Below are 25,397 nucleotides of genomic sequence, written 5' to 3'. Positions count from 1 at the left end.
AGAGGAGCCTTGGCTCCTACCTCGACTGGACTGTCTACTTCAACAGGGCCCTTTTCTTTATTCAATCTTACACTGTTTTCATTTAACCGTGTGACTGTTCACGAGACCTCAGAAGGGACGAATTCCCTAGTTCGGTTAGGCCTACTGGGCCCCGATTTCAGAAGTCTGTTACCTCTTCTCGCTTTTGCCACTTTTGTAAAACTGTATGGGACATACTAAGGATAAAAGGGGTTTTCCCCTTCTTTCAGTTACCATTCAGCCGTCATCTTTGGTTTCTCTGGGAGTTTTTGCTCCGCTGCGCTTCAAACCACAGTGACCTGAATTTTAGGTCTCTGCCTTTTTCGGTTTTCTTCCAAAAGAGATTAGCCTGGCGGCCGTAAGTTCGGGCTCTCTTTCAGGGAGTTCTCTATTGGCAACTCCCCCGGCTGAGCTTCGGCCTCAGCGGTCGTTTCTTCCAAAGGGGATGTCCGTTTTTACATATAAATCTGACACTAGTGTTTTTCGGTCCTCTTTGACTGTTGTCAGGGCTCGCCGACTCTCTCTACAGCGGTCTTAGGCTATTTGACGAAGGGCTTTTTCTTCTTTGTTCTGTACGATGCTCCCGTACTAAATAGCCGGGGTCCCAGCATATGCTGGGCTGTTGGATACATCTGACCATCAGACAGTCTTCTTGGCGGTTGCTCAGGAGCCTCCGTTTTCCATTTCAGCACACTTTACGTGCGTTGTGGGACCTTCGTGGGCAGCTGCCCGTGGGGTCTCCATGAATACTTTATGTCGGGCGGACCGCCATTCGTTTTGTCAAATTCTACAAGTTTGACACTTTTGCGGCCTCTGCATCACAGTTGGCCGAGCGGTTTTACAGGACTCTCAGCGCTCTCCCACCCGTTCTGGGAGCTCTGGGACGTCCCCATTGTAACTACGCTCCAGTGGCCCCTAGTGGATGAAGGAGAAATCAGGATTTTGGTACTTACCGATAAATCCCTTTCTCCGATTCCACAGGGGCCACTGGACGCCCGCCCAGCGCTGTTCCTCCTTGTTTTTTGCTTAACGGTTTGCAGATCACCATATGACTGCTTGTTGAGTTCGGGCTAGCCGGTTGTTTGTTAGGTTCTGTTCCAGGTTTGGTCTGTGTTATCCTGGTTTACAGGGCTTCATTAACCTCCTCTACCTTACGGTTTGTTTATTCCAGCTCTCCTCGGGCACAGTTTTACGTAGACTGGCTTGGAGGGGAGATAGTAGGGGAGGAGCTAGCCACAGTGTGAGAATTTTTAAAGTGCCAGCTCCCAATTACTGCCTACTATTTCCCCATTGTAACTACGCTCCAGTGGCCCCTGTGGAATCGGAGAAAGGGATTTATCGGTAAGTACCAAAATCCTGATATTTGATTTTCCATATGCATAGGGCAGAATTGAGGACTCGTCCCCAGTTTCTTCCTAAGGTGGTATCAGCTTTTCACTTGAACCAACCTATCGTGGTGCCTGCGGCTACTAGGGACTTGGAGGACTCCAAGTTACTGGACGTAGTCAGGGCCTTGAAAATTTATGTTTCCAGGACGGCTGGAGTCAGGAAGACTGACTCGCTATTTATCCTGTATGCACCAAACAAGATGGGTGCTCTTGCTTCAAAGCAGACTATTGCTCGCTGGATTTGTAGCACAATTCAGCTTGCGCATTCTGTGGCTGGCCTGCCGCAGCCTAAATCTGTAAAAGCCCATTCCACGAGGAAAGTGGGCTCTTCTTGGGCGGCTGCCCGAGGGGTCTCGGCTTTACAACTTTGCCGAGCTGCTACTTGGTCAGGGGCAAACACGTTTGCAAAATTCTACAAATTTGATACCCTGGCTGAGGAGGACCTTGAGTTCTCTCATTCGGTGCTGCAGAGTCATCCGCACTCTCCCGCCCGTTTGGGAGCTTTGGTATAATCCCCATGGTCCTTACGGAGTCCTCAGCATCCACTAGGATGTCCGAGAAAATAAGATTTTACTCACCGGTAAATCTATTTCTCGTAGTCCGTAGTGGATGCTGGGCGCCCGTCCCAAGTGCGGACTGTCTGCAATACTTGTATATAGTTATTGTTAACTACAAGGGTTATTGTTGAGCCATCTGTTGAGAGGCTCAGTTGTTATCATACTGTTAACTGGGTATATTATCACGAGTTATATGGTGTGATTGGTGTGGCTGGTATGAGTCTTACCCGGGATTCAAAATCCTTCCTTATTGTGTCAGCTCTTCCGGGCACAGTATCCTTACTGAAGTCTGGAGGAGGGTCATAGTGGGAGGAGCCAGTGCACACCAGGTAGTCCTAAATCTTTCTTAGCTGTGCCCAGTCTCCTGCGGAGCCGCTATTCCCCATGGTCCTTACGGAGTCCCCAGCATCCACTACGGACTACGAGAAATAGATTTACCGGTGAGTAAAATCTTATTATAATCCCCCTGTCCTTGTCCTTTCCCCTCTGTCTTTCTTTTCCCCTCTCTAACTAGTTTTTTTGCTACTTTCCCCAAATTAGATATGTTCTCTCCCTGTATCTCTTGACCTTTCCTATATATAATTGGCCTCGTGCACTTTTGGTCCTTGGCTTCTTCCTCTTTCCTACACACAAATGTCTCCCAGCGGCTCTTTACCAAAGCCATTATGGACGTTCTGCCCTGCCTTTCCCATCTCCTCTCTCGATACAAAGTCTCCTAGCAGCTTCAACCAAATGTTATCCCTTCCTAACATCTTCTTTTTTTTCTGTATTATTCTTTTCTTTTCTTTTTTTAATTCAACAATTTTTATTGTGTTTTGATTTGGTTACATAACAAAAAACAAATAAAACATTACTTAATCGCATTGCTGTCATTGACATTAATTAAACCGTAAATAGCACATCGTGAAGATGCAGATTAACAGATTACCAGTATCGGTACATGCATTCAATCGAAAGATACAGAATAAAGTGTAGACGGGAACAACTTGGTTTCAAGCAATGTGGAATATGTATGAGACCACATACACATTGCACTGTCCATGTGTACCAGCCTTATACGTTATCAACCTGAATAAACAGTATATTAAACATTACGTCTGTGCGATCATTAGTTACTGTTTCTTTTCTACAATATGTAACAACTTAATGTATCCTTATGAAACTGAGTTGGCACCATAGAGCATATTGATGCGAGTACTCTTGGCATATGGTGAAGATAGCCACCTATCCCATATCATATAGAATTTAGTGATAACTGTTCTGGATATGTAAACAAATTTTTCATGTGCTACCGTGGTATTCACTAGGGTAATCCATGAGTCTGTATCTGGGCCAGTGGGTGCCATCCACGAACGGGCTATAGATACTTGTACAAGAGCACATAAATTTATAACATAACATCTGGAGGGGGCATCCAGCAACTCCTCATCCACCACCGCCAACACACACGCAAGAGGGGACAGTACATCAGCAGGTATGCCAGTGGAAACTATAATCTTGATCACATCCTGCCAGAATGCATTAACTATTTGACAAGACCAAAGCATGTGCCAAAAGGTGCCCCCTGTTAGAGCACACTTGGGACATTTAGAATCTGTCCTACCTCCATATCTCATTAGCCTCTCCGGGGTAATATAGACTCTGTGTAAAACAAAAAGGTGTACCTGTTGGTATCGAACTGTTGCAGTCACCAGTCTAGAGGCGCCTATAGCATCTTCCCAAGTTTCGTCCGAGATGGGTCCTAGGTCCCCCTCCCATTTAGATTTAATAGAAGCAAGGGCCTCTTTATGGTAGGCATGGAGCAGAGCCGAATAGAACAAGGAAATAGTACAGTTTTGAGTGTTAGAGACTAGTTCACGAACTGGTGTGTCCCGCAGCATCAGGGGGGCAGCCGCAAATTGAGTCTGACCAGCGTGGCGGATTTGTAAATAACAATAAAAATAGAAAGTAGGAATATTGTAATCTTCCTGGAGTTGTTGGAAGGTCTTAAATATACCCATGTGATATAATTGTCCAAGAGACTGTACCCCATGACTGTGCCAGACCTCCTTAACCTGTAGTGAAGCAAGCTCATTAAGGGTACGCGTATATGCTAAGGGCGTTTCTGGGTCCCAGCCCTCTCCCTGCAACAGTCTATGTGTCTGTCTCCAGACCAAAATTGCCTGTTTGACGACTAGGAGTTTATAAAGCGACACATTGGGGTATATGCAATTGCGGTCGAATTCCCGAAATTGTCGAATTTCGGGTCATTTTCGACCAAAAAAAAAATTCGCCTATGCTTTCCGACCAAAAAACGGACTTTCAAAATTCGACTTTTTGAAATTCGAATTTTTGCAAATTCGACTTTTCTGCAATGATACAAGTGCTGCAATTCGACCAAAGCATATTCAATTCAAGTTTGGAAATTCGACAGCAGTGCTTTTAGACAGCAAATTCGTCATTTTCAATCCGCCACACTTTGGAGGGTGAAAACAAATAAAAAAAATTTAAACATGTTTTTTTTTGTGTTTTTTTTTTTTTTTGGAATAGCAGATCTATTTATATTAGAAGGGATTAGGTACTTTTTTTTTTTTTTTTTGGAGGCACAAATATTATTTATATATTTTTTAAAATATTATTTTTTTTTATTTTATTTTTTATTGCTGGAACGGTAAAATCCTAAAAAAAATGGCGTGGGGTCCCCCCTCCAAAGCATAACCAGCCTCGGGCTCTTCGAGCTGGTCCTGGTTCTAAAAATGCGGGGGAAAAATTGACAGGGGATCCCCCGTATTTTTAAAACCAGCACCGGGCTCTGCGCCTGGTGCTTGTGCCAAAAATACGGGGGACAAAAAGCGTAGGGGTCCCCCGTATTTTTAACACCAGCATCGGGCTCCACTAGCTGGACAGATAATGCCACAGCCGGGGGTCACTTTTATGCCGTGCCCTGCGGCCGTGGCATTAAATATCCAACTAGTCACCCCTGGCCGGGGTACCCTGGGGGAGTGGGGACCCCTTCAATCAAGGGGTCCCCCCCCCAGCCACCCAAGGGCCAGGGGTGAAGCCCGAGGCTGTCCCCCCCCATCCAATGGGCTGCGGATGGGGGGGCTGATAGCCTTTTGGGATCATGAAAAGAATATTGTTTTTTCCAGCAGTACTACAAGTCCCAACAAGCCTCCCCCGCAAGCTGGTACTTGGAGAACCACAAGTACCAGCATGCGGGAGAAAAACGGGCCCGCTGGTACCTGTAGTACTACTGGAAAAAAAATACCCAAATAAAAACAGGACACACACACCGTGAAAGTAAAACTTTATTTCATACGTCGACACACACATACTTACCTATGTTCACACGCCGACATCGGTCCTCTTCTCCATGTAGAATCCACGGATACCTGAAAATAAAAGATCAATATACTCACCTCAGCCATGGTCCAGAGATAAATCCACGGACTTGGAGAAAAAAACAAACCGGACAACCGACCACACGGACTGAAAGGGGTCCCATGTTGACACATGAGACCCCTATCCCCGAATGCAGAGAGACCTGTCAGTGACAGCTGTCACAGAAAGGTCTCTAAAGCCAATCAGGAAGCGCAACTTCGTTGCGCTCATCTGATTGGCTCTGCGCGTCTGAGCAGACAGCGCATCGCACAGCCCAGTCCATTATATTCAATGGTGGGAACTTAGCGGCTAGCGGTGAGGTCACCCGCCGGTCAGCGGCTGACCGGCGGGTGACCCCACCGCTACCCGCAAAGTTCCCACCATTGAAAGTAATGGAGCGGCTTTGCGATGCGCTGTCACAGCACAGACAGCGCACAGCCAATCAGGTGAGCGCCACGGAAGTAGCGCTTCCTGATTGGCTGAAGGGACTTCAGTGACAGGAGTCACGTGATGTCCCGGCATTCGTGGAAAGGGGTCTGATGTGAAAGCATTGGACCCCTTTCAGTCCGGTATGGAGCGGGTATTTGCGTTTTGTTTTTTTTACAAGTACGTGGATTATCTCTCTGGACGTGGATTTATCTCTGGACGCTGGAAGGTGAGTATAATTTTTTCACAGGTACCCTCGGATCGTCGGAGACCGTGGCAGTCGGCGTGTCAACATAGGTAAGTATGTGTGTGTCGGTAGTGTGTAATAAAGTTTTACTATCAAGGTGTCTGTGTCCTGTTTTTATTTGGGTATTTTTTTTCCAGTAGTACTACAGGTACCAGCGGGCCCGTTTTTCTCCCGCATGCTGGTACTTGTGGTTCTCCAAGTACCAGCTTGCGGGGGAGGCTTGCTGGGACTTGTAGTACTACTGTAAAAAACAATATCTTTTTATTATCACAAAAGGCTATCAGCCCCCCCATCCGCAGCCCATTGGATGGGGGGGTACAGCCTCGGGCTTCACCCCTGGCCCTTGGGTGGCTGGGGGGGGGACCCCTTGATTGAAGGGGTCCCCACTCCCCCAGGGTACCCCGGCCAGAGGTGACTAGTTGGATATTTAATTCCACGGCCGCAGGGCACGGCATAAAAGTGACCCCCGGCTGTGGCATTATCTGTCCAGCTAGTGGAGCCCGATGCTGGTGTTAAAAATACGGGGGACCCCTACGCTTTTTGTCCCCCGTATTTTTGGCACCAGGCGCAGAGCCCGGTGCTGGTTTTAAAAATACGGGGGATCCATGCCCAATTTTTCCCTGCATTTTTAGAACCAGGACCAGCTCGAAGAGCCCGAGGCTGGTTATGCTTTGGAGGGGGGACCCCACGCCATTTTTTCCCCCGTTTTTTAAAATCGCGGCAAAATCCGCCAAATCGTCCGATTTTCGCCCGCGGTTCTGGCGAATCCGTTTTTCATTGAATATGGTGAATTCCGGCAGCCACCTGCCAGAATTCACCTGGCGAATTGAGTCGGGGGAAAAAAACGGCGAAAAATTGCCGCGATTCGCCGTGAATTGCATATACCCCATTGTCACTCAATAGTAGTTGTATTGGGAAATAGTTTTGGTCTGTTTCATAAAGAATTCGGGAAATCAATTCATCCCTATCAGGTTCATGTAACCATTTACTGATGTGTACCAATTGTGCCGCTAGATAATACAGACTGAATTTAGGGAGGGCTAGGCCCCCAGAACACGTCGGCGTGTGAGGGTGTCCAATTTTATTCTGACCCGACGACTAGACCATACAATTGATGAAAGAAGGCCATCAATTTTCTTAAAGGTTTTTAGTGGAAGATACACAGGGGAGTGTTGCAGTGCATATAGCAATTTAGGCAGGGCGACCATTTTCACTAAATTTATTCTACACGTTACAGTGAGGGGTAAAGTCCCCCACACTGCAATCCTGGTATGCAAATAGTCCACATGTGGTTTTATATTTAAGGAGAAATATTGAGAGGGATTGTTTGTTACCCATACTCCCAAATATTTAAATGAGTCTACCAATCGAAGAGGGAGATCCACAAGAGGGGCACTAGGACAAGTACCACAAAAGGGCAGGATGCAAGACTTTTCCCAATTGATGGATAAACCAGAGTACCCGCCGAAGGTGTCAATAATACCCAATATATAAGGCATGGTATTACTATAGTCTGATATAAACAACAGTATATCATCCGCGTATAGGGCAATTTTATCCGTGACATGTCCCATTCGGAAGCCCCTCACCCTCGGGTCCAAACGTACCAGACATGCCAACGGTTCCACTGCCAAGGCAAAGAGGATAGGGGATAACGGCAGACCTGCCTCGTACCCCTCGCCAGAGGCAAGGCAGAGAAAGTGAAACCGTTCACCAAGATCCTGGGGGAGGGGGTCGAATACAGTAACTTGACCCATTGTATAAAGTGTGGTCCGATGCCGAAGCGAGCCATAGACCCCCACAAGAACGCCCACTCCACTGAATCAAAAGCTTTAGCAGCATCAAGAGATACTATAACAGAGGAGCCGGCATCCCCGCGAGGGCCCTGTAGATGCGTAAATAAACGCCTTTGATTAGTTAGAGTGGACCGCCCCGGCATAAAACCAGTCTGATCTATGTGAATAATTTGAGTTATAACAGAATTTAACCGAAGTGCCAGGACCTTTGCCAAGATCTTGACGTCAGTAGATAGTAGCGAGTTAGGCCTATACGAGGCCGCTTTCTCTGGGTCTTTATCTGGTTTCAAAAGGACTATTATCAAAGCATCTGTCATAGAGGCAGGCATTGAGCCAAATTCCAATAAGTCATTGAACAGAGTAAGCAGTTTGGGCCCATAAAATTCAATATGTTTTTTATAGAGCTCAATAGGTATTCCGTCTAGCCCCGGTGCTTTGCCCCCAGGAAACATTTTAATAGCAGTAACTATCTCCGTCAATGACAAAGGGGAATCTAGGAATTCAGCCGCTTCAGTAGAAAGTGAGGGTATTGTAATACCATCAAGATAGTAATTTATTTCTGTCAAATCGGCTGATAATTTCGTACTATACAATTTTTTTATAATAGGCAAGAAACTGGGCAGCTATTTCAGGGGTTTTCACATATGTTACATTATCGTCTCCTCGTAGGGCAAGTACAGTGTTAGAAGTTTTATCAGTCGCCGCTAAATGCGCCAGTGAAGAACCAGGCCTGTCACCCGTGGCATAGTAGGAATGCTGGGAGTACAGTAAGCTGTATTTGGCTTTATCAGACAAACATTCTCTCCAATTTGACTGTGCAAGTAACCAGGCTTCTTTAGATGACACCAACCCATCATGTAAATATTTCAGTTCTAGAGATCTACATGAAGCCTCCAGCTCCAGTTCTTGGCGTTTATAACCAGCCTTCAGGGTGGCTACCTCTCTAATTAAAGAACCACGTATGAATGCTTTAAATGCATCCCATAAGATTGTGCCACTAGCAGTATCCCTGTTTAGCTCCAGGAACTCCCGCCTTGCAAGTTCAAGCTCTGTGCCAGTGCCCATCTGTGAAAGCCAAAATGAGTTAAATTTCCAAAATGATTGCCCCCGGGTGCCCCCGGTATCCAAATCCAACAGTATCGGTGAGTGGTCCGAGATACCTCTAGTGGCATACTGGACGTCAACAATTTTGGGGAGCAAGCATTGTGACACCAGAACCAAATCAATTCTAGAAAAGGATGAGTAAGTGGGTGAGAAGCATGAGTTTTGGCGTGCAGCTGGATGCCTAGCTCTCCAGACATCTATCAAACCAATACCCTGCACCAACAATGCAAAACCACCCGGATGTGGTCTGGACACAGTAACGTTAGTGCCAAACCTATCCACAGTTGGGTCTATAACATTATTGAAATCTCCGGCACAAATAGTGGGAATATCGGGGTAAAGAGCCATGAAAGTAGCAGCCTTATGCAGAATCTCTGGGGAATATGGTAGAGGGATATATACGGCCAATAACAATATAGACATAGAATTCATGTGACATTTGAGAAAAATATATCTGCCCCACTGATCCACCTGAATCTGATCGAGAACAAACGGGACAGACCTACGCACCAAAATCGAGACGCCTCTGGAGTGAGAGGTATGTGTGGAGTGGTATGACTACCCCAGCCATGGCTTCCTGAGAGACAGAACTTTAGCTCCCTCCAGGTGCGTCTCCATAAGGCAAATAATATCTCTGAATATTGTTTGATCTGCCTGATCACCAGGGCCCTTTTAATTTTGTCATTTAAGCCCCATACATTCCAGGACAAAATTTTCAAATTGAGCGGTGCCATCATCACTAATGGTATGAAATGTCAAATCTTTCCAGAGTAAAGTTGTGAGTATAGATAAATATAAGTTGAACCCATCAAAAAAAACTAGACCAAACATGTCACAACAGCAATGCTTAAAAAACTTAGAACCTAACTCCCCCCCCCCCCCCCTTTATAACCCCCTCCCTGTATACCTGTCTGAACTGTGTGCAAACTTACAAAGAGGACAAAAAATACAGTGACCAGAGGCCTGTTGTTTCCCCCCTGCCATATCCCGGCCCCCCTGGGGTCAGCACCGGTTAACACTTAAACGTTCAGGGGTTCAGTTTTAAGTATAACATTTAGCACATTAATTGTGCAAATAATAATACCCCTAAAAAAAGGGTTTAAGTTATATAACATCAATGCAACATATATCCACATCTATACTTATCGACATATTTATCAGCCCGGACAGCTGACGATAGGAGTACTCAGTCATTTGCCAGAGCGCGCCTAGCCGGATAATGCCGGTCAAGCCACACCACTGCTTCACGTGGGGTCAAAAAGAATTTTATCTCTTCGTCCGCGACCACTCTCAATTTTGAAGGAAAAAGCATAGCATACGGGATACTGAGGTCCCTGAGATGTCTCTTAATGGGGATGAATTGTGCTCTCTCCTTCTGAATATCAACCGCAAAGTCAGGAAAGACCGATATTGGGGTGCCATTCCACTTGAGTGGGCCTTTGGTACGAGCCAGTGTAAGAACCATATCCCGATCTTTATAATGAAGAAATTTCGCTATGAATGTACGGGGAGGAGCCCCTGGTGGTAGCAGCCGCATAGGGACTCTATGTGCACGTTCCACTGCAAAATGCGTTGTAAAAGTATCCGACCCGAAAAAATCTTTAAGCCATTGCTCCAGAAATTTTTCAGGTGTGTTGCACTCTTCCTTTTTGGGCAGTCCCACAAAACGGACGTTATTTCTCCTCAGACGTCCCTCCATATCAGTCAGTTTTTTCTACACCTCCATCATCTGGGATTCGAGAGTAGTTGTGCGTCGGCCAAGCAGAGCCAGAGTATCCTCAACGGTAGAAATGCGGGTCTCCGCCTCCCCCACTCTCTCTAACTCGTTGCAGATCTTGATGAATTATAGATAAATCCGTTTGAACTTGAGTTATTTTCTCAGCCAGTCTGTTTTCACTGGCATTGACTGCATCCAGAACTCTTTGGATCGCATCCTCTGAAGCCTCAGGAGGACCGGAGTTCGTACTCGCAGCTGGGGATGAGGGAGAGGAGCCACCTCGCGACTCCCCCGTTCTCTTATTTTGTGCGGGTGGGTTTCTAACGAATTTTTCCAGCTTGGCCGCAGCCGCTTCCCCATAGTGTTCTATATATTCACCTCTAGTGGAAGCTTCAGTACTGACTTTAAATGTATAGTAGAGTAAACAGGGAGACTTCTAAGCACCGTATATTCACATATGCAGAAGTTCACAATACTTTGCACCGTGGAAGATATCTCGTGCAATATGGACTCAGTACTTTATCAACAAATCAGGGAAAGCACGAGTGGTGGGTATAAAGCCTCTAGCTGAAGATATATAATGAAAGAAAAAGTCACAGCAGTAACTTTCAGATAGGTGCACTGCCTCATAGAGTCCTTGCACGGGTAGCACTGCACAGCATAAATATCCAGAGAGGAAACTTTAACCCCAACCTCCTGAGCAGTTCAATTAGTGTAGGATAGAAGACAGGAGAAAAGAGGATGGTGGGGCCTCCGTGCTGATTGGCTCACCACACAAGTTTATAGGCACAGTGGGGCTACCTAATGGGGGGATCACCCCTGCTTTAGAATTGTACCTGCATGCTGGAGGAAGGAAGTTCCAATGCAGGAACTGCAGCCGTGATGTGGAAAGGCTGCAGCTGGAGAACACAGGGAGGTACACCCGCGCCGCCACCCCGTCAGTGCCCCTTTGTGTGTGCAGGAGGTACGGTGCGGCAAGGAGCGCAGCTTCACCGGCGAGAGAGGAGGCAGGAGATGTTGAAGTGTGGCGTCCGGGAGCAGGCACCCCGCCCGCTGCTCAGGTCCTGTCCTGAGTCTCAGCTGGTGGAAGCAGTGCGACGTAATCAGGGCCAGCCGAGGATGGAGCAGGAAGGATTGGAGCCACCAGTTCAGTCAGTAGCGGCACTGGGCGGCATCAGGAGGTAGGGAACACCTTTCTCCTCTCCGTGCAGGTTGTCACAGCAGTTTGCAGGGGGGGGGGGGGTTAAAGACAGCGCCACACAAGTCCCGCACAGATATGGCGTCCCACGTGGCGCAGCACTCGTGAAGCCAGCGCAGCTCCTTCGGGTCAAACAAGCCGATTTAGAGGCTGTCTGGGCCAGAAGTGATCTGGTAGGGTCACCCCACCGTTGGGCATTTGTGTTTCTTATTTCAGACCCCAGGAGGACCTGCAGGATATATTCCCAGGATATTAAGGCAGGAGAGCTCAGCACCGTACGTGCTACTCCTTGCCTATCATAGCCACGCCCCCTTCTTTTTTTCTGTATTATTAATGCGTATATCTGTTTCATCGCCCGTTTGCCTACTGTGCATTGTAATTTGTCTACCCTCATGGTATTTCTTCAATAAAAATTGTCAGTTTAATGAAAATTCTATTATAGTTACTGATCAGGTTGCATTGGGTCTGTTGGTAATAAATCTATGGGAGATCTGATGGAATCTTGGAAACCTAAAGACAAAAAAAATGATTCCATTGAAGAATTTTTTTTATTTCAAATATGTCCCTCTTTCTTGGCGGGGTGTATTAAGACTAAAATGCTGTAAAACCTCAGAAAATACCCATTTTTGGAGGAGTGCCCCAATCCTCATATGTATCGAGCTCCGGAAGGAAAAATCTTTGAGGAGAAGATGGAAATGTGACAACTTCTTCTTCTATGCTTGAAAAGAGAAGTATGTGAAGCCTCAGAATCTTCTGTGATCCAAATGTGAAGAACTTGCTTGACTGCCTGCTCTAAAGCCTTTACCTTCACCCTGATATTAACAGAATGCTGTATATCTGAAAGGATAAATTGGGTTCCTCCACCAGAATCTCTTCTTTCTGAGAGGAGCCTTGACAAATCCAGATCCTCACAAACTCTAAGGATTACTGGTAACTGGTATTTCTGTGCCTTATGCCATCCTGACAGATCCAGCATCTCAGCATATCCAAAGAAGATGAAACTTGAACCAGAACTTGTAGGAAGCCAAATCATGAGCCCAGACTGGATTCTCCAAGCCCATCTGAGAAAAACCTCAAGTAGGCCAGCTTGCTAAATCCGGAGATTTTGTGTCCCCTTCGAGCTGCCAGTTGCATATAAACCTCCACTATTAAATCAGTATTTTTACCAACCCAAGGAGGCATCTCCACCATCGTGGGTGACCCCACATGCAATCGGGACCCTAAAGGCCCTCACTCACACGCAGCGGCAGAAAGTGATTTGGTGGGCTTACCCAGCAGGGAATCACACCCAGGAGGCAGACACAGAGCTGACTGCTCTCTAGTGGAACAGTCAGTAATCAAAGCGGCTCCCAGTGTCTCCCATACACCTAGCAGGGATACTAGAGAGTATTTGGCGCCACAAGCCCAGCCCCCTGTTCATGTAACACAACTTGCTTAAGAGTGTGCCAAAAGCATCTTTAGGTCCTGCCTCTCGTTAAGGTAACAGGAGACAACTTACCAGTTACTATGGTTCCGGCCACCTCGTCAGAGCTTCACTGTCAGAAGACAAGTGATGCTCAGGGGTCCCAGACACAAGCCTGCAATGGCAGTGGCAGGTGCCGTCTGGTGACTGCTGTAGTCACCCCGCAGGAGTCCACGTCAACAAAATGTCAACAAATTATACAAAGAGAATAAAGAAGTAAAGTGAAAAGTAATTGCTAGCGCAGCCTGAATAAATAGTGTGTCTGGCTCCACAGGTAATTGGAGAAAAACTGAGCTGCTGCAGGTATAGCTGGGGTATAGAGGGGGAAGTGCAGTTTTTAAGTTCTTTAGTTTTAAGTGCCACTCTCCTCACACAATAGCTATACCCCAGTGTTCTATTGTCCCTCACAGAATCAGAGAAAAGGATTTTAAGGTGAGTAACAAAAAATCCCATTTTACCAACCACCAATTTATATAATTAAATAATGCATGAGGGTGAGATAAGCATGCTGAGCACAATTACTGACTTAGCTCATCCGGTGTCATCTGCAGATAAAGCCCATGATTTAGAACAGTGATTTTCCAAACTCGGTCCTGTTTTTAGGTAATCTGGCAGTTTCACTGTGTAGCATCAGCTGTCACATTTAAAAAATCCACAGGTGACCTGGAAAATGTGACCTGTTAGGGGTCCTTGAGGACGGAGTTTGGGAGCCACTGATTTAAAAAGTGGAATCCTGCACACCTTTTTTATGTACATAATTTACACAATGGAAGTATCATAGATATGTGCTATTTAACATCTCTTATCCAAAGACAAATGAGAGACGAGCATGCAGTAGTGATGTGTACAAGCCAGCTCTCTTACAGGCATGCGACATAACCGGTGGGATTTACCTGAAAATACCCCAAGTCAACTCTCTGTTGCAGTACTTGCTGGTAAGATATCTTAATGTGTGTCCATAAATATAGCCGTGAGTAGGACATGAGAGGTGAACTTCTATTGCTGCTTTAGTATCTGAAACAAAAAGCTATTAATGGCATACATTTCAGAAGAATATTTGGACATTGTTACATTTATCTTAGTCCCTTGGTTTGATTTGTAAACACATACTGTAATATGTTCTGTTGTGTAACAAATGTGTTCTCTATGGAACAGTGGGTTTTTCTTCCTGATCCGGATCAGAGGTCCCAGCTGAATCTGCCACCCCCTGTTCACGTGGATTACCGGGCAGCGTGTTTCTGCCATCGAAACCTGATTGAAATTGGTTATGTTTGTTCCGTTTGTTTATCAAGTAAGGATTGGAAGAGTGAACTTCAGCTTGCTTATTAGTACACACATTACACGTCTCTTATCTAGACACATTTCTTTCCTCATGTCACTTTCACTTTTTAAATGTGCTCTTTATTTCTCTAGTATTTATGTACTGTAAACATATACATGTAGTGTCTAATTCTGTAGTACCGTGGCAGATGCCCGTCTACAAGTTTATGCAAATACCGCGACTACCTCCTTCCTTTGTGCACATCCATTCAGCCAAATGTGCAAGAACTGAGATGCCCACTTTTAGCGCCCATGCACCCTGTATTACCGATTGATGCGTCCTTCTACGCCACCAACAGTCACACCATTGAGACTCACAGCAGTCCTATGGCAGGTGCAGTTCCTGCATCTGGCTACCGCCTCTTATGCCTACATAGGTGTTCTGGAACGCAGCCACTTGCATTGACACACGTGTGACACTCCCATAACACGCCCACTGAACGGACCATTTTTGCACGCGCTACTAGACATCTCCCTGGAACACCCATCACTTTTCCACAATATTTCTGATACCGCCTGCCCAATCGCAATAGCACCTTTGTGTGTAAACTCTGTCTAACACATGCTCCATAGGGGTTCTTAAACATGTTTTAGGGCATGCACAGTTGCAAAAAATCACTACTACATGAACATCGGCATTGCATGCAACTGAGAATCAGGCCCATAGCCACATTTACCTGCTCAGCATTTGTTTTGTGGCAGTCTGCCTTTATTACTCTCTTCTTCTTCTTCTAGCTGGGTACACACTAGGACAACGGATTGGCCGTCCGGCTGATTTGATGACCTATCACGATGTGTCGTGCCTGACATCACAACTAGGTGGGCATTTACATGTGCCTGCTTGGTTGTGTTGTCAGTTACAGGCTGCCTCTGCAGCAAGTGTACGGTCAGTCGGCTGACCACCTGCACACTCCTGTGAGCCAATATGTCTGCAGATGTATCGGCCATTGGTTGTGCTGCAGCGCCGATGCGATAGGTCTGTGAAAGACGTCGTTCACACACATATTACTGGTAAGAACCCACCGATGCCCCCGCGATATATCGCTGTTCAATTGAACGGCCGATATATCGGCCAGTTTGTACCCAGCGTTAGTAGTTATAGATCAGTTCTTTATCAGTGATATGTCTTGTTATTTTGTTTAAGTTATTTAGGTATTCTATAAGCCTAAAACATGCTGGTAACCCTTTGGATAGTCATGTATGGTGTAGCAGTAGTTTTACATCGTGCGTGTCCTGAGGAGACTTCATCTTCTTGTGTTCAAGTCTTTTTAGTAGACACTTAAATCCACAGTTCTAATAGTTCATACATATGAAGAAAAGATTTTAAATCCAACTAAGACTGAGTAATTTACTTACTATCTGTATGTGTATAGTAATGGTTGCTATGGGTGCCAGCACCTTTTTGTGTACTACAGTAGTTTGTACAAATGCCTATGGTGCATGTCTACACCCAGCTATAACAAGCTTGTAGTACATTGTAAATAAATATAGTTCAGTATGTACTGACTTGTGCATCAAAATATGGTTACTTTTCCAATCTTTCACAGCTTGTATATTTGTTTTTCAGTATTCTGCAATTTCAGTCCCATCTGCACTACCTGCGAGTGAGTATTGTGTGCTTTGTGTCTTCTGTATGTCACATATCAGCTTAGTGTTTTTATTCAATTCGAAAACCTGTCTTCTCTTAACAGGACTGCCTTTAAGATCTCACTGCCCCCAGTTCTGAAGGCAAAGAAGAAGAAATTTAAACCTATGTTTTAGCAGTAGGACTCGTTGCTTTACATATGACACCAACCAACAAGGCTTAGATGAACTTCTCAGACTTTTCTGACTAAGGTGTCAAACAGCTGCTAAAATATAATACATTTGCCACAAGGAATATGACATGCAAACAAAAGACCAGGAATCGTGGAAATGCAGTGATTCAACTTCATGCACAAGCCAGTGGTTTATACACGAAAAAAAAAGCAATTCACATACCTCTTCTATAGATAAACTCATTGAAATTGTCCAGTAATAGTTCTGTGGTAAACAGAAGTTATCGCCAGTTACACAATATTGTGTCCCCAGATGAATACTGTGCTTTGTGATATTTTATTTGTTTCAACTATTTATAAGTAAAACTTTTGTAAAAATAAAGGCAGAATACATAAAATGTGTCCTTATGGCTGATTTTCCTGTCTGTTTCTGAATCTAGAATGTTTTGATGTTGATTTTACATGATGACATACAGTGAATGGTATAGCTCTACAACCTTTGTTTAATTATTAATTTTTATAATATGTTTTGTTGGGTTTTAAAACCAAAGAACAAAGTCTGTTGTACCTCCACATTTTTTGCAAATTACAAAAATAAATAAATACGATTTTAAACCTACCGGTAAATCTTTTTCTCCTAGTCCGTAGAGGATGCTGGGGACTCCGTAAGGACCATGGGGTATAGACGGGCTCCGCAGGAGACATTTATTTATTATTTATTACCAGTTATTTATATAGCGCACACATATTCCGCAGCGTTTTGCAGAGGGCACTCTAAAGAACTTTAGAATGGGTGTGCACTGGCTCCTCCCTCTATGCCCCTCCTCCAGACCTCAGTTAGAGAAACTGTGCCCAGAGGAGATGGACAATACGAGGAAAGGATTTTGTTAATCTAAGGGCAAGATTCATACCAGCCCACACCATCCACACCGTATAACCTGGAATATACGCAACCAGTTAACAGTATGAACAAAAGAGTATCAGCTAAAGACTGATCTCAAGTATAACATAACCCTTATTTAAGCAACAACTATATACAAGTCATGCAGATTTTGTCCGCACTGGGACGGGTGCCCAGCATCCTCTACGGACTAGGAGAAAAAGATTTACCGGTAGGTTTAAAATCTTATTTTCTCTTACGTCCTAGAGGATGCTGGGGACTCCGTAAGGACCATGGGGTTTATACCAAAGCTCCAAACCGGGCGGGAGAGTGCGGACGACTCTGCAGCACCGACTGAGCAAACGCAAGGTCCTCATCAGCCAGGGTATCAAACTTAAAGAACTTTGCAAAAGTGTTTGAACCCGACCAGGTAGCTGCTCGGCAAAGCTGTAAAGCCGAGACCCCTCGGGCAGCCGCCCAAGAAGAGCCCACCTTCCTAGTGGAATGGGCCTTTACCGAATTTGGTAACGGCAATCCTGCCGTACAATGAGCCTGCTGAATCGTGTTACAGATCCAGCGAGCAATAGTCTGCTTCGAAGCAGGAGCGCCAACTTTGTTGGCTGCATACAGGACAAATAGTGCTTCTGTTTTCCTAACCCGAGCCATCCTGGCTACATAGATTTTTAAGGCCCTGACTACATCCAGGGACGTGTAATCCTCCAAGTCATCCGTAGCCACAGGCACCACCATAGGTTGGTTCATATGAAATTAATAAACTACCTTAGGCAAAAAATTGAGGACGAGTCCTCAACTCTGCCCTATCCACATGGAAAATCAAATAGGGGCTCTTGTGAGACAAGGCTGCCAATTCAGACACCCGCCTTGCAGATGCCAAGGCCAACAACATGACCACCTTCCAAGTGAGAAATTTTAATTCAACCGTTTGAAGAGGTTCAAACCAGTGAGACTTCAGGAACCGTAACACCATGTTAAGGTCCCATGGTGCCACTGGGGGCACAAAAGGAGGCTGGATGTGCAGCACTCCCTTTACAAAAGTCTGGACTTCCGGGAGAGAAGCCAATTCCTTCTGAAAGAAAATAGACCGGGCCGAAAATCTGTACCTTAATGGAGCCTAATTTTAGGCCCATATCCACTCCTGTCTGTAGAAAGTGGAGAAAACGGCCCAGATGGAAATCTTCCGTAGAAGCCTTCATGGCTTCACACCAAGATACATGCTTCCTCCAGATACGGTGATAATGTTTCGCCGTCACCTCCTTCCTAGCCTTTATCAGAGTAGGGATGACTTCCTCCGGAATACCTGTCCCAGCTAGGATTCGGCGTTCAACCGCCATGCCGTCAAACGTAACCGCGGTAAGTCTTGGAACACGCAGGGCCCCTGTTGACACAGGTCCTCCCTGAGAGGAAGAGGCCACGGATCTTCTGTGAGCATCTCCTGAAGATCTGAATACCAGGCCCTTCGAGGCCAATCTGGAACAATGAGTATGGTTTTCACTCTTTGTTGTCTTATGTTGTTGAGGCGGGACGCCATCATGTCTATGTGAGGAATTCCCCAAAGACTTGGTATCTCTGTAAAACTTCTTGATGAAGTCCCCACTCTCCTGGATGGAGATCGTGTCTGCTGAGGAAGTCTGCTTCCCAGTTGTCCACTCCCGGAATGAAGACCGCTGACAGAGCGCTTGCGTGATTTTCCGCCCAGCGAAGAATCCTGGTGGGTTCCGCCATTGCCACTCTGCTCCTTGTCCCTCCTTGGCGGTTTACATGAGCCACGGCTGTGACGTCTGATTGAATCAGAACCGGTAGGTCGCGAAGAAGATTCTCCGCTTGTCTTAGGCCGTTGTATATGGCCCTCAACTCCAGTACATTGATGTGTAGACAATCCTCCTGGCTTGACCATAGCCCCTGAAAATGTCTTCCTTGTGTGACTGCTCCCCATCCTCGGAGGCTCGCGTCCGTGGTCACCAGAACCCAGTCTTGAATGCCGAACCTGCGACCCTCTAGAAGGTGAGCACTTTGCAGCCACCACAGGAGAGACACCCTGGCCCTGGGGGACAGGCTTATCTTCTGATGTATTTGTAGATGGGACCCGGACCACTTGTCCAGGAGGTCCCACTGAAAAGTCCTTGCATGAAACCTGCCGAAGGGGATGGCCTCGTAGGCTGCCACCATTTTCCCCAGAACACAAGTGCATTGATGAACAGACACTCTTTTTGGTTTTAGCAGGTCTCTGACCATGTTCTGGAGGTCCCGGGCTTTTTCTATCGGGAGAAAAACCCTCTTCTGATCCGTGTCTAGAATCATGCCTAGGAATGATAGTCGAGTCGTTGGAATCAATTGTGACTTTTGCAGATTGAGAATCCAACCGTGTTGTTGTAGCACTCTCAGGGAGAGCGACATGCTCCTCTGCAATTGATCTCTCGATCTCGCTTTTATCAGGAGATCGTCCAAGTACGGGATAATTGTGACTCCCTGCCTGCGCAGGAGCACCATCATCTCCGCCATCACCTTGGTGAAAATCCTCGGGGCCGTGGAAAGCCCAAACGGCAACGTCTGAAACTGGTAATGACAGTCCTGTACAGCGAATCTCAGGTACGCCTGATGAGGAGGATATATGGGGACATGAAGGTATGCATCCTTTATGTCGAGTGACACCATAAAATCCCCCCCTTCCAGACTGGAGATCACAGCCCGGAGCGATTCCATCTTGAATTTGAACTTTTTCAAGTACAGGTTTAGGGATTTTAGATTTAAAATGGGTCTGACCGAGCCATCCGGCTTCGGGACCACGAACAGGGTTGAATAGTACCCTTTCCCCTGTTGGACTAGGGGAACCTTGATAATCACTTGCTGTTGACACAGCTTTTGAATTGCAGCTAACACTACTTCCCTCTCTGGGGGAGAAGCTGGCAAGGCCGACTTGAAAAATCGGCGAGGGGGCACCTCTTCGAATTCCAGTTTGTAGCCTTGGGATACAATATCCATCGCCCAAGGATCCACGTCTGACAGAACCCAGACCTGGCTGAAGAGTCGAACACGTGCCCCCACCAGCGCGGACTCCCTCAGTGGAGCCCCAGCGTCATGCGGTGGATTTAGTAGAAGCCGGGGAGGACTTCTGCTCCTGGGAACTAGCCGGAGCAGGTGCTTTCTTCCCTCTACCCTTACCTCTGGCGAGGAAAGATGAGCCCCGACCTCTTCTGGACTTATGCGACTGAAAGGACTGCATCTGATATTGTGGAGTTTTCTTTTGCTGTGGGGGAGTGGGGGAGTTTCCCAAGCTTTTTCAAATAACTTGTTAAGCTCATAAGATGGTGGAAAGGTTACCTCAGGTTTCTTTTCCTTATACATGCGCACCCTCGTGTCAGGGACCGAGGGGTCATCTGTGATATGCAAAACATCTTTTATTGCAATAATCATATAATGAATACTTTTGGCCACCCTTGGGTGTAACCTCGCATCATCGTAGTCGACACTGGAGTCAGAAACCGTGTCGGTATCAGTGTCTGCTATTTGGGATAGGGGACGTTTTTGAGACCCAGAAGGGCCCTGTGACCCAGTCGAAGCCGTGAATTGACTCTCTGCTTTTTCCCTTGACTCTGCTTTGTCCAGTCTCTTATGTAATAAGGTCACATTTGCATTTAAAACATTCCACATGTCCATCCAATCATGAGTCGGCGTTGCCGACGGAGACACCACAATCATCTGCTCCACCTCCTCCTTAGCTGTGCCTTCCACATCAGACATGCCGACACACTCGTACCGACACCCCCCAACACACAGGGATCTAGTTATAAGGAGACAGTTCCCCAATAAGGCCCTTTGGAGAGACAGAGAGAAAGTATGCCAGCACACACCCAGCGCCAACTGACACTGGAAACAATTTCCCAGATAATATAGCGCTTTTATATATATAATTTACTGTGTAATACACTCACTGCGCCTTACAAGTGCCCCCCCCCCCCCCCTCCTCTTTTCAGCCCTGTGTCACCGTGTTCAGCAGGGGAAAGACTGGGGAGCCAGCTTCTCTGCAGCTCTCTGTGGAGAAAATGGCGCTGGTTAGTGCTGAGGGACCAAGCTCCGCCCCCTCCAGTGGCGGGCTTTGGTCCCGCTCAAAGTATAAAAACTGGCGGGGGATTTATATAATTACTGCCTCCGCAGCCCATAAGTTTATAAATGCCAGATTTAGAGGTTTTTATTGCTGCCCAGCCCCCCCCTCCCCTGCGCCCTGCACCCATCAGTGCCTGCTAGTGTGTATTGTGTGTGGGAGCAATGGCGCGCAGAATTACCGCTGCGCGCTTACCTCAGGGAATATCTGAAGTCTTCTGCCGCCTAAGAAATCTTCTTTCTTCTTATACTCAGTTATACTCACCCGGCTTCTATCTTCCGGCTCTGTGAGGAAAACGACGCCGCGGCTCTGGGGCGAACGGCGAGGGGAGACCTGCGTTCCGACTCCCTCTGGAGCTAATGGTATCCAGTAGCCTAAGAAGCAGAGCCTATCACTTAAGTAGGTCTTCTTCTCTCTCCTCAGTCCCACGATGCAGGGAGCCTGTTGCCAGCAGTGCTCCCTGAAAATAAAAAACCTAACAAAAGTCTTTTTCAGAGAAACTCAGGAGAGCTCCCCTGTAATGCACCCAATCTCCTCTGGGCACAGGATCTAACTGAGGTCTGGAGGAGGGGCATAGAGGGAGGAGCCAGTGCACACCCATTCTAAAGTTCTTTATAGTGCCCATGTCTCCTGCGGAGCCCGTCTATACCTCATGGTCCTTACGGAGTCCCCAGCATCCTCTAGGACGTAAGAGAAATATACATACAAATCTCACAGCATACTCAGTTGCTATTTTGTTAGGTACCACTTCAGCAAATCAGTGTATAAAAGTTTGCAGATATGATCAAGAGATTCAGTTACTGTCCAATCAAACACCCACCAGGACAGGAAAGAAATGAGAACTAAGGGGCTAATTCAGTGAGGGTCGCCAATGCGATCCTTACTGCATTTCCCTGATGTTCGAGTCCTGCGCACATGTGCAGAACAGGTCCTGTGGTCGTGGCGCATATATGCAAAGGCCCCTGTCTGATTGACAGGCAGAGGCATTCGCAAGGAGGGAGGAGCGCTTGGGCGGCTGGCATTCGGGAAAATGCAGGCGTGTCGCCCCCATTTTCCAGAAGCGGCGATGCCAAGGACTGTGTCGTGAGATGCAGTTTCCTTGGCCCCGCAAGCCACACTGGGACAGCAAGGCTAAGTAAGCTGTAACTTACCCAGCCTGCCGTTGCAGATGAACATCGTGACCAATGGTCGTTATGTTCATCTGATATGCGATCGCATTGCATTGGTGGTATGCACATCCTCCTGCATTTGCATTGCTAAGGACTAAAAATGCAAAGCTGCTGCGAGCGGCTTTGCATTTGCAATCCTTAATGAATCAGGTCATACTGTAAGTGATTTTGACCGTGGAATGATTGTTGGTGCCATATGGGGGTGATTTGAGTGATTTATACTACTGATCTCCTGTTATTTTGATGCACAAAAGTCTCTCTAGTTTACAGAGAATGTAACTCAGGACGGTAGCAGGAGATCACATCTGTATGGAGGCTACAGTAGACACGTGCTCACCAAAACTAGTCTCTTAGAAGAATGGAAATTGAACATCTCAATTTCTGCTGCAGCGTGGAAAGGATGTCAGAGTATAAACTTGAAACTATTGGTCCATTCGACTGGTGGTGGTATAATGGTGTGGGGAATGTTTTCTTGGAACCCATTACTTCCTTTAACACCAAATAGACAGTTTGAATGCCACATAATACCTGAATATTTTTGCTGCCCATGTGCATCCTTTTATGGCTAATCCTAGCAGAACAACGCCTGTCACAGGACACACATCATCTCATCATGGTTTCACAAATATGGCAATGAGATCAGTGGGGTAAATGTATTAAGCCTGGAGAAGTGATAAAGCAGTGATATCGCCTCAGCCAATTACAGATGGAGCCACGCTAATCGTGGCTCCATCTGCGCCTGGGCGCACCTGCAGCTGAGTCCGGGGCGCGTGCGCCTGTCCATGACGCGCATGCGCCCCCTTCAAGTGAATGGGAGCGTCTCAGTGTGTTCCCGGCGTGACTAGGTGGACAGATCACCTAGTCATGCCGGGAGAGCGCTAGGCTGCGATGGAGCCGCCTTAGATGTGCGCGTCTCCATCTGTAGCTGCAATATGTACATTGACCGTTAGGAGCTAACTGGTTGGTGCGTTATCACCTTGCACTTTTCACTGCTTTATCACTTCTCCAGGCTTAATACATCTGCCCCAGGGTTACAAAAAAGAGAAGGAGGCTGCGCTTTGAGAGGAAATGAACAATATCCACTATAATGTGTAAAATTAATAACAATTTATTAAAAACACTACCTACTTAAAAAAACAGTATTATTATGTGCAATTATATTATACCATATGCATGCTTTGGAAATGTAAATTTCTCTGACGTCCTAGTGGATGCTGGGAACTCCGTAAGGACCATGGGGAATAGCGGCTCCGCAGGAGACAGGGCACATCTAAAGAAAGCTTTAGGATCACCTGGTGTGCACTGGCTCCTCCCCCTATGACCCTCCTCCAAGCCTCAGTTAGATTTCTGTGCCCGACGAGAAGGGTGCACACTAGGGGCTCTCCTGAGCTCTTTGTGAAAGTTTTAGTTTAGGTTTATTATTTTCAGTGAGACCTGCTGGCAACAGGCTCACTGCATCGAGGGACTAAGGGGAGAAGAAGCGAACTCACCTGCGTGCAGAGTGGATTGGGCTTCTTAGGCTACTGGACATTAGCTCCAGAGGGACGATCACAGGTTCAGCCTGGATGGGTCACCGGAGCCGCGCCGCCGGCCCCCTTACAGAGCCAGAAGAGCGAAGAGGTCCGGAAAAATCGGCGGCAGAAGACTTTCCTGTCTTCAGATAAAGGTAGGCGCACAGCACCGCTGCTGTGCGCCATTGCTCTCAGCACACTTCACACTCCGGTCACTGAGGGTGCAGGGCGCTGGGGGGGCAGCGCCCTGAGACGCAATAAATCGTTAGAAAACCTTTTATGGCTAAAATAAATGCATCACATATAACTCCTGGGCTATATGGATGCATTTAACCCCTGCCAAAACATACAAGAAAACGGATGATAAGGACGCCGAGAAAGGGGCGGAGCCTATCTCCTCAGCACACTGGCGCCATTTTCCCTCACAGCTCAGTTGGAGGGAAGCTCCCTGGCTCTCCCCTGCAGTCACTACACTACAGAAAGGGGTTAAAAAAGAGAGGGGGGCACAAATTAGGCGCAGTATAAACAATACAGCAGCTATAAAGGGAAAAACACTTATATAAGGTTATCCCTGTATATATATAGCGCTCTGGTGTGTGCTGGCAAACTCTCCCTCTGTCTCCCCAAAGGGCTAGTGGGGTCCTGTCCTCTATCAGAGCATTCCCTGTGTGTGTGCTGTGTGTCGGTACGTTTGTGTCGACATGTATGAGGAGAAAAATGATGAGGAGACGGAGTAGAGTGTCTGTAATAGTGTTGTCACCCCCTGGGGGGTCGACACCTGAGTGGATGTACTGTGGAAATTGCGTGACAGTGTCAGCTTTGTATAAAAGACAGTGGTTGACATGAGACAGCCGGCTACTCAGCTTGTGCATGTCCAGACGTCTCATATAGGGGCTCTAAAGCGCCCGTTACCTCAGATACAGACGCCGACACGGATACTGACTCCTGTGTCGACGGTGAAGAGACAACCGTGATTTCCAAATAGGGCCACACATTGCATGATTGAGGCAATAAAAAAAAAAAAAGTTTACACTTCTCTGATAATATGAATACCACCAAAAAAAAAGGGGTATTATGTTGGTGAGGAAAAACTTCCTGTAGTTTTCCTGAATCTGAGAAATAAAATGCGTGGGTTTCCCCCCGATAACAATTGATAATTTCTAAAAAGTTATTGGCAGTATACCTTTTCCCGCCAGAGGTTAGGGTGCGTTGGGAAACACCCCCTAGGGGGGATAAGGCGCTCACACGCTTGTAAGAACAAGGGCTCTACCCTCTCTTGAGATGGCCGCCCTTAAGGATCCTGCTGATAGAAAGCAGGAGGGTATCCTAAAATGTATTTACACACATACTGGTGTTATACTGCGACC

The 25,397-nt window shown here is 46.7% G+C and overlaps 1 protein-coding gene across 3 annotated transcripts in view; it reads left to right on the top strand.

Annotated features, from left to right (window-relative positions):
• Positions 1–16,748, top strand: part of GTF2H3 (general transcription factor IIH subunit 3) — an 89,653-nt gene extending 72,905 nt beyond the window's left edge. For all 3 annotated transcript variants that reach the window (XM_063964488.1, XM_063964487.1, XM_063964489.1), the window contains exons 10-13: positions 14,140–14,208; positions 14,429–14,564; positions 16,161–16,197; positions 16,285–16,748. In XM_063964488.1, coding sequence (XP_063820558.1) covers positions 14,140–14,208; positions 14,429–14,564; positions 16,161–16,197; positions 16,285–16,354 — 312 coding nt within the window. In that variant the 3' untranslated portion in view covers positions 16,355–16,748. The remainder of the gene's footprint in view (positions 1–14,139; positions 14,209–14,428; positions 14,565–16,160; positions 16,198–16,284) is intronic.
• The last annotated feature ends 8,649 nt before the right edge of the window (positions 16,749–25,397 follow it).

This window comes from Pseudophryne corroboree, chromosome 1 (assembly GCF_028390025.1).
Source record: "Pseudophryne corroboree isolate aPseCor3 chromosome 1, aPseCor3.hap2, whole genome shotgun sequence".
Lineage (NCBI taxonomy): Eukaryota > Metazoa > Chordata > Amphibia > Anura > Myobatrachidae > Pseudophryne > Pseudophryne corroboree.
The sequence above is the reverse complement of the archived record's forward strand: the minus strand, read 5'-3'. Positions and strand labels throughout refer to the sequence as shown.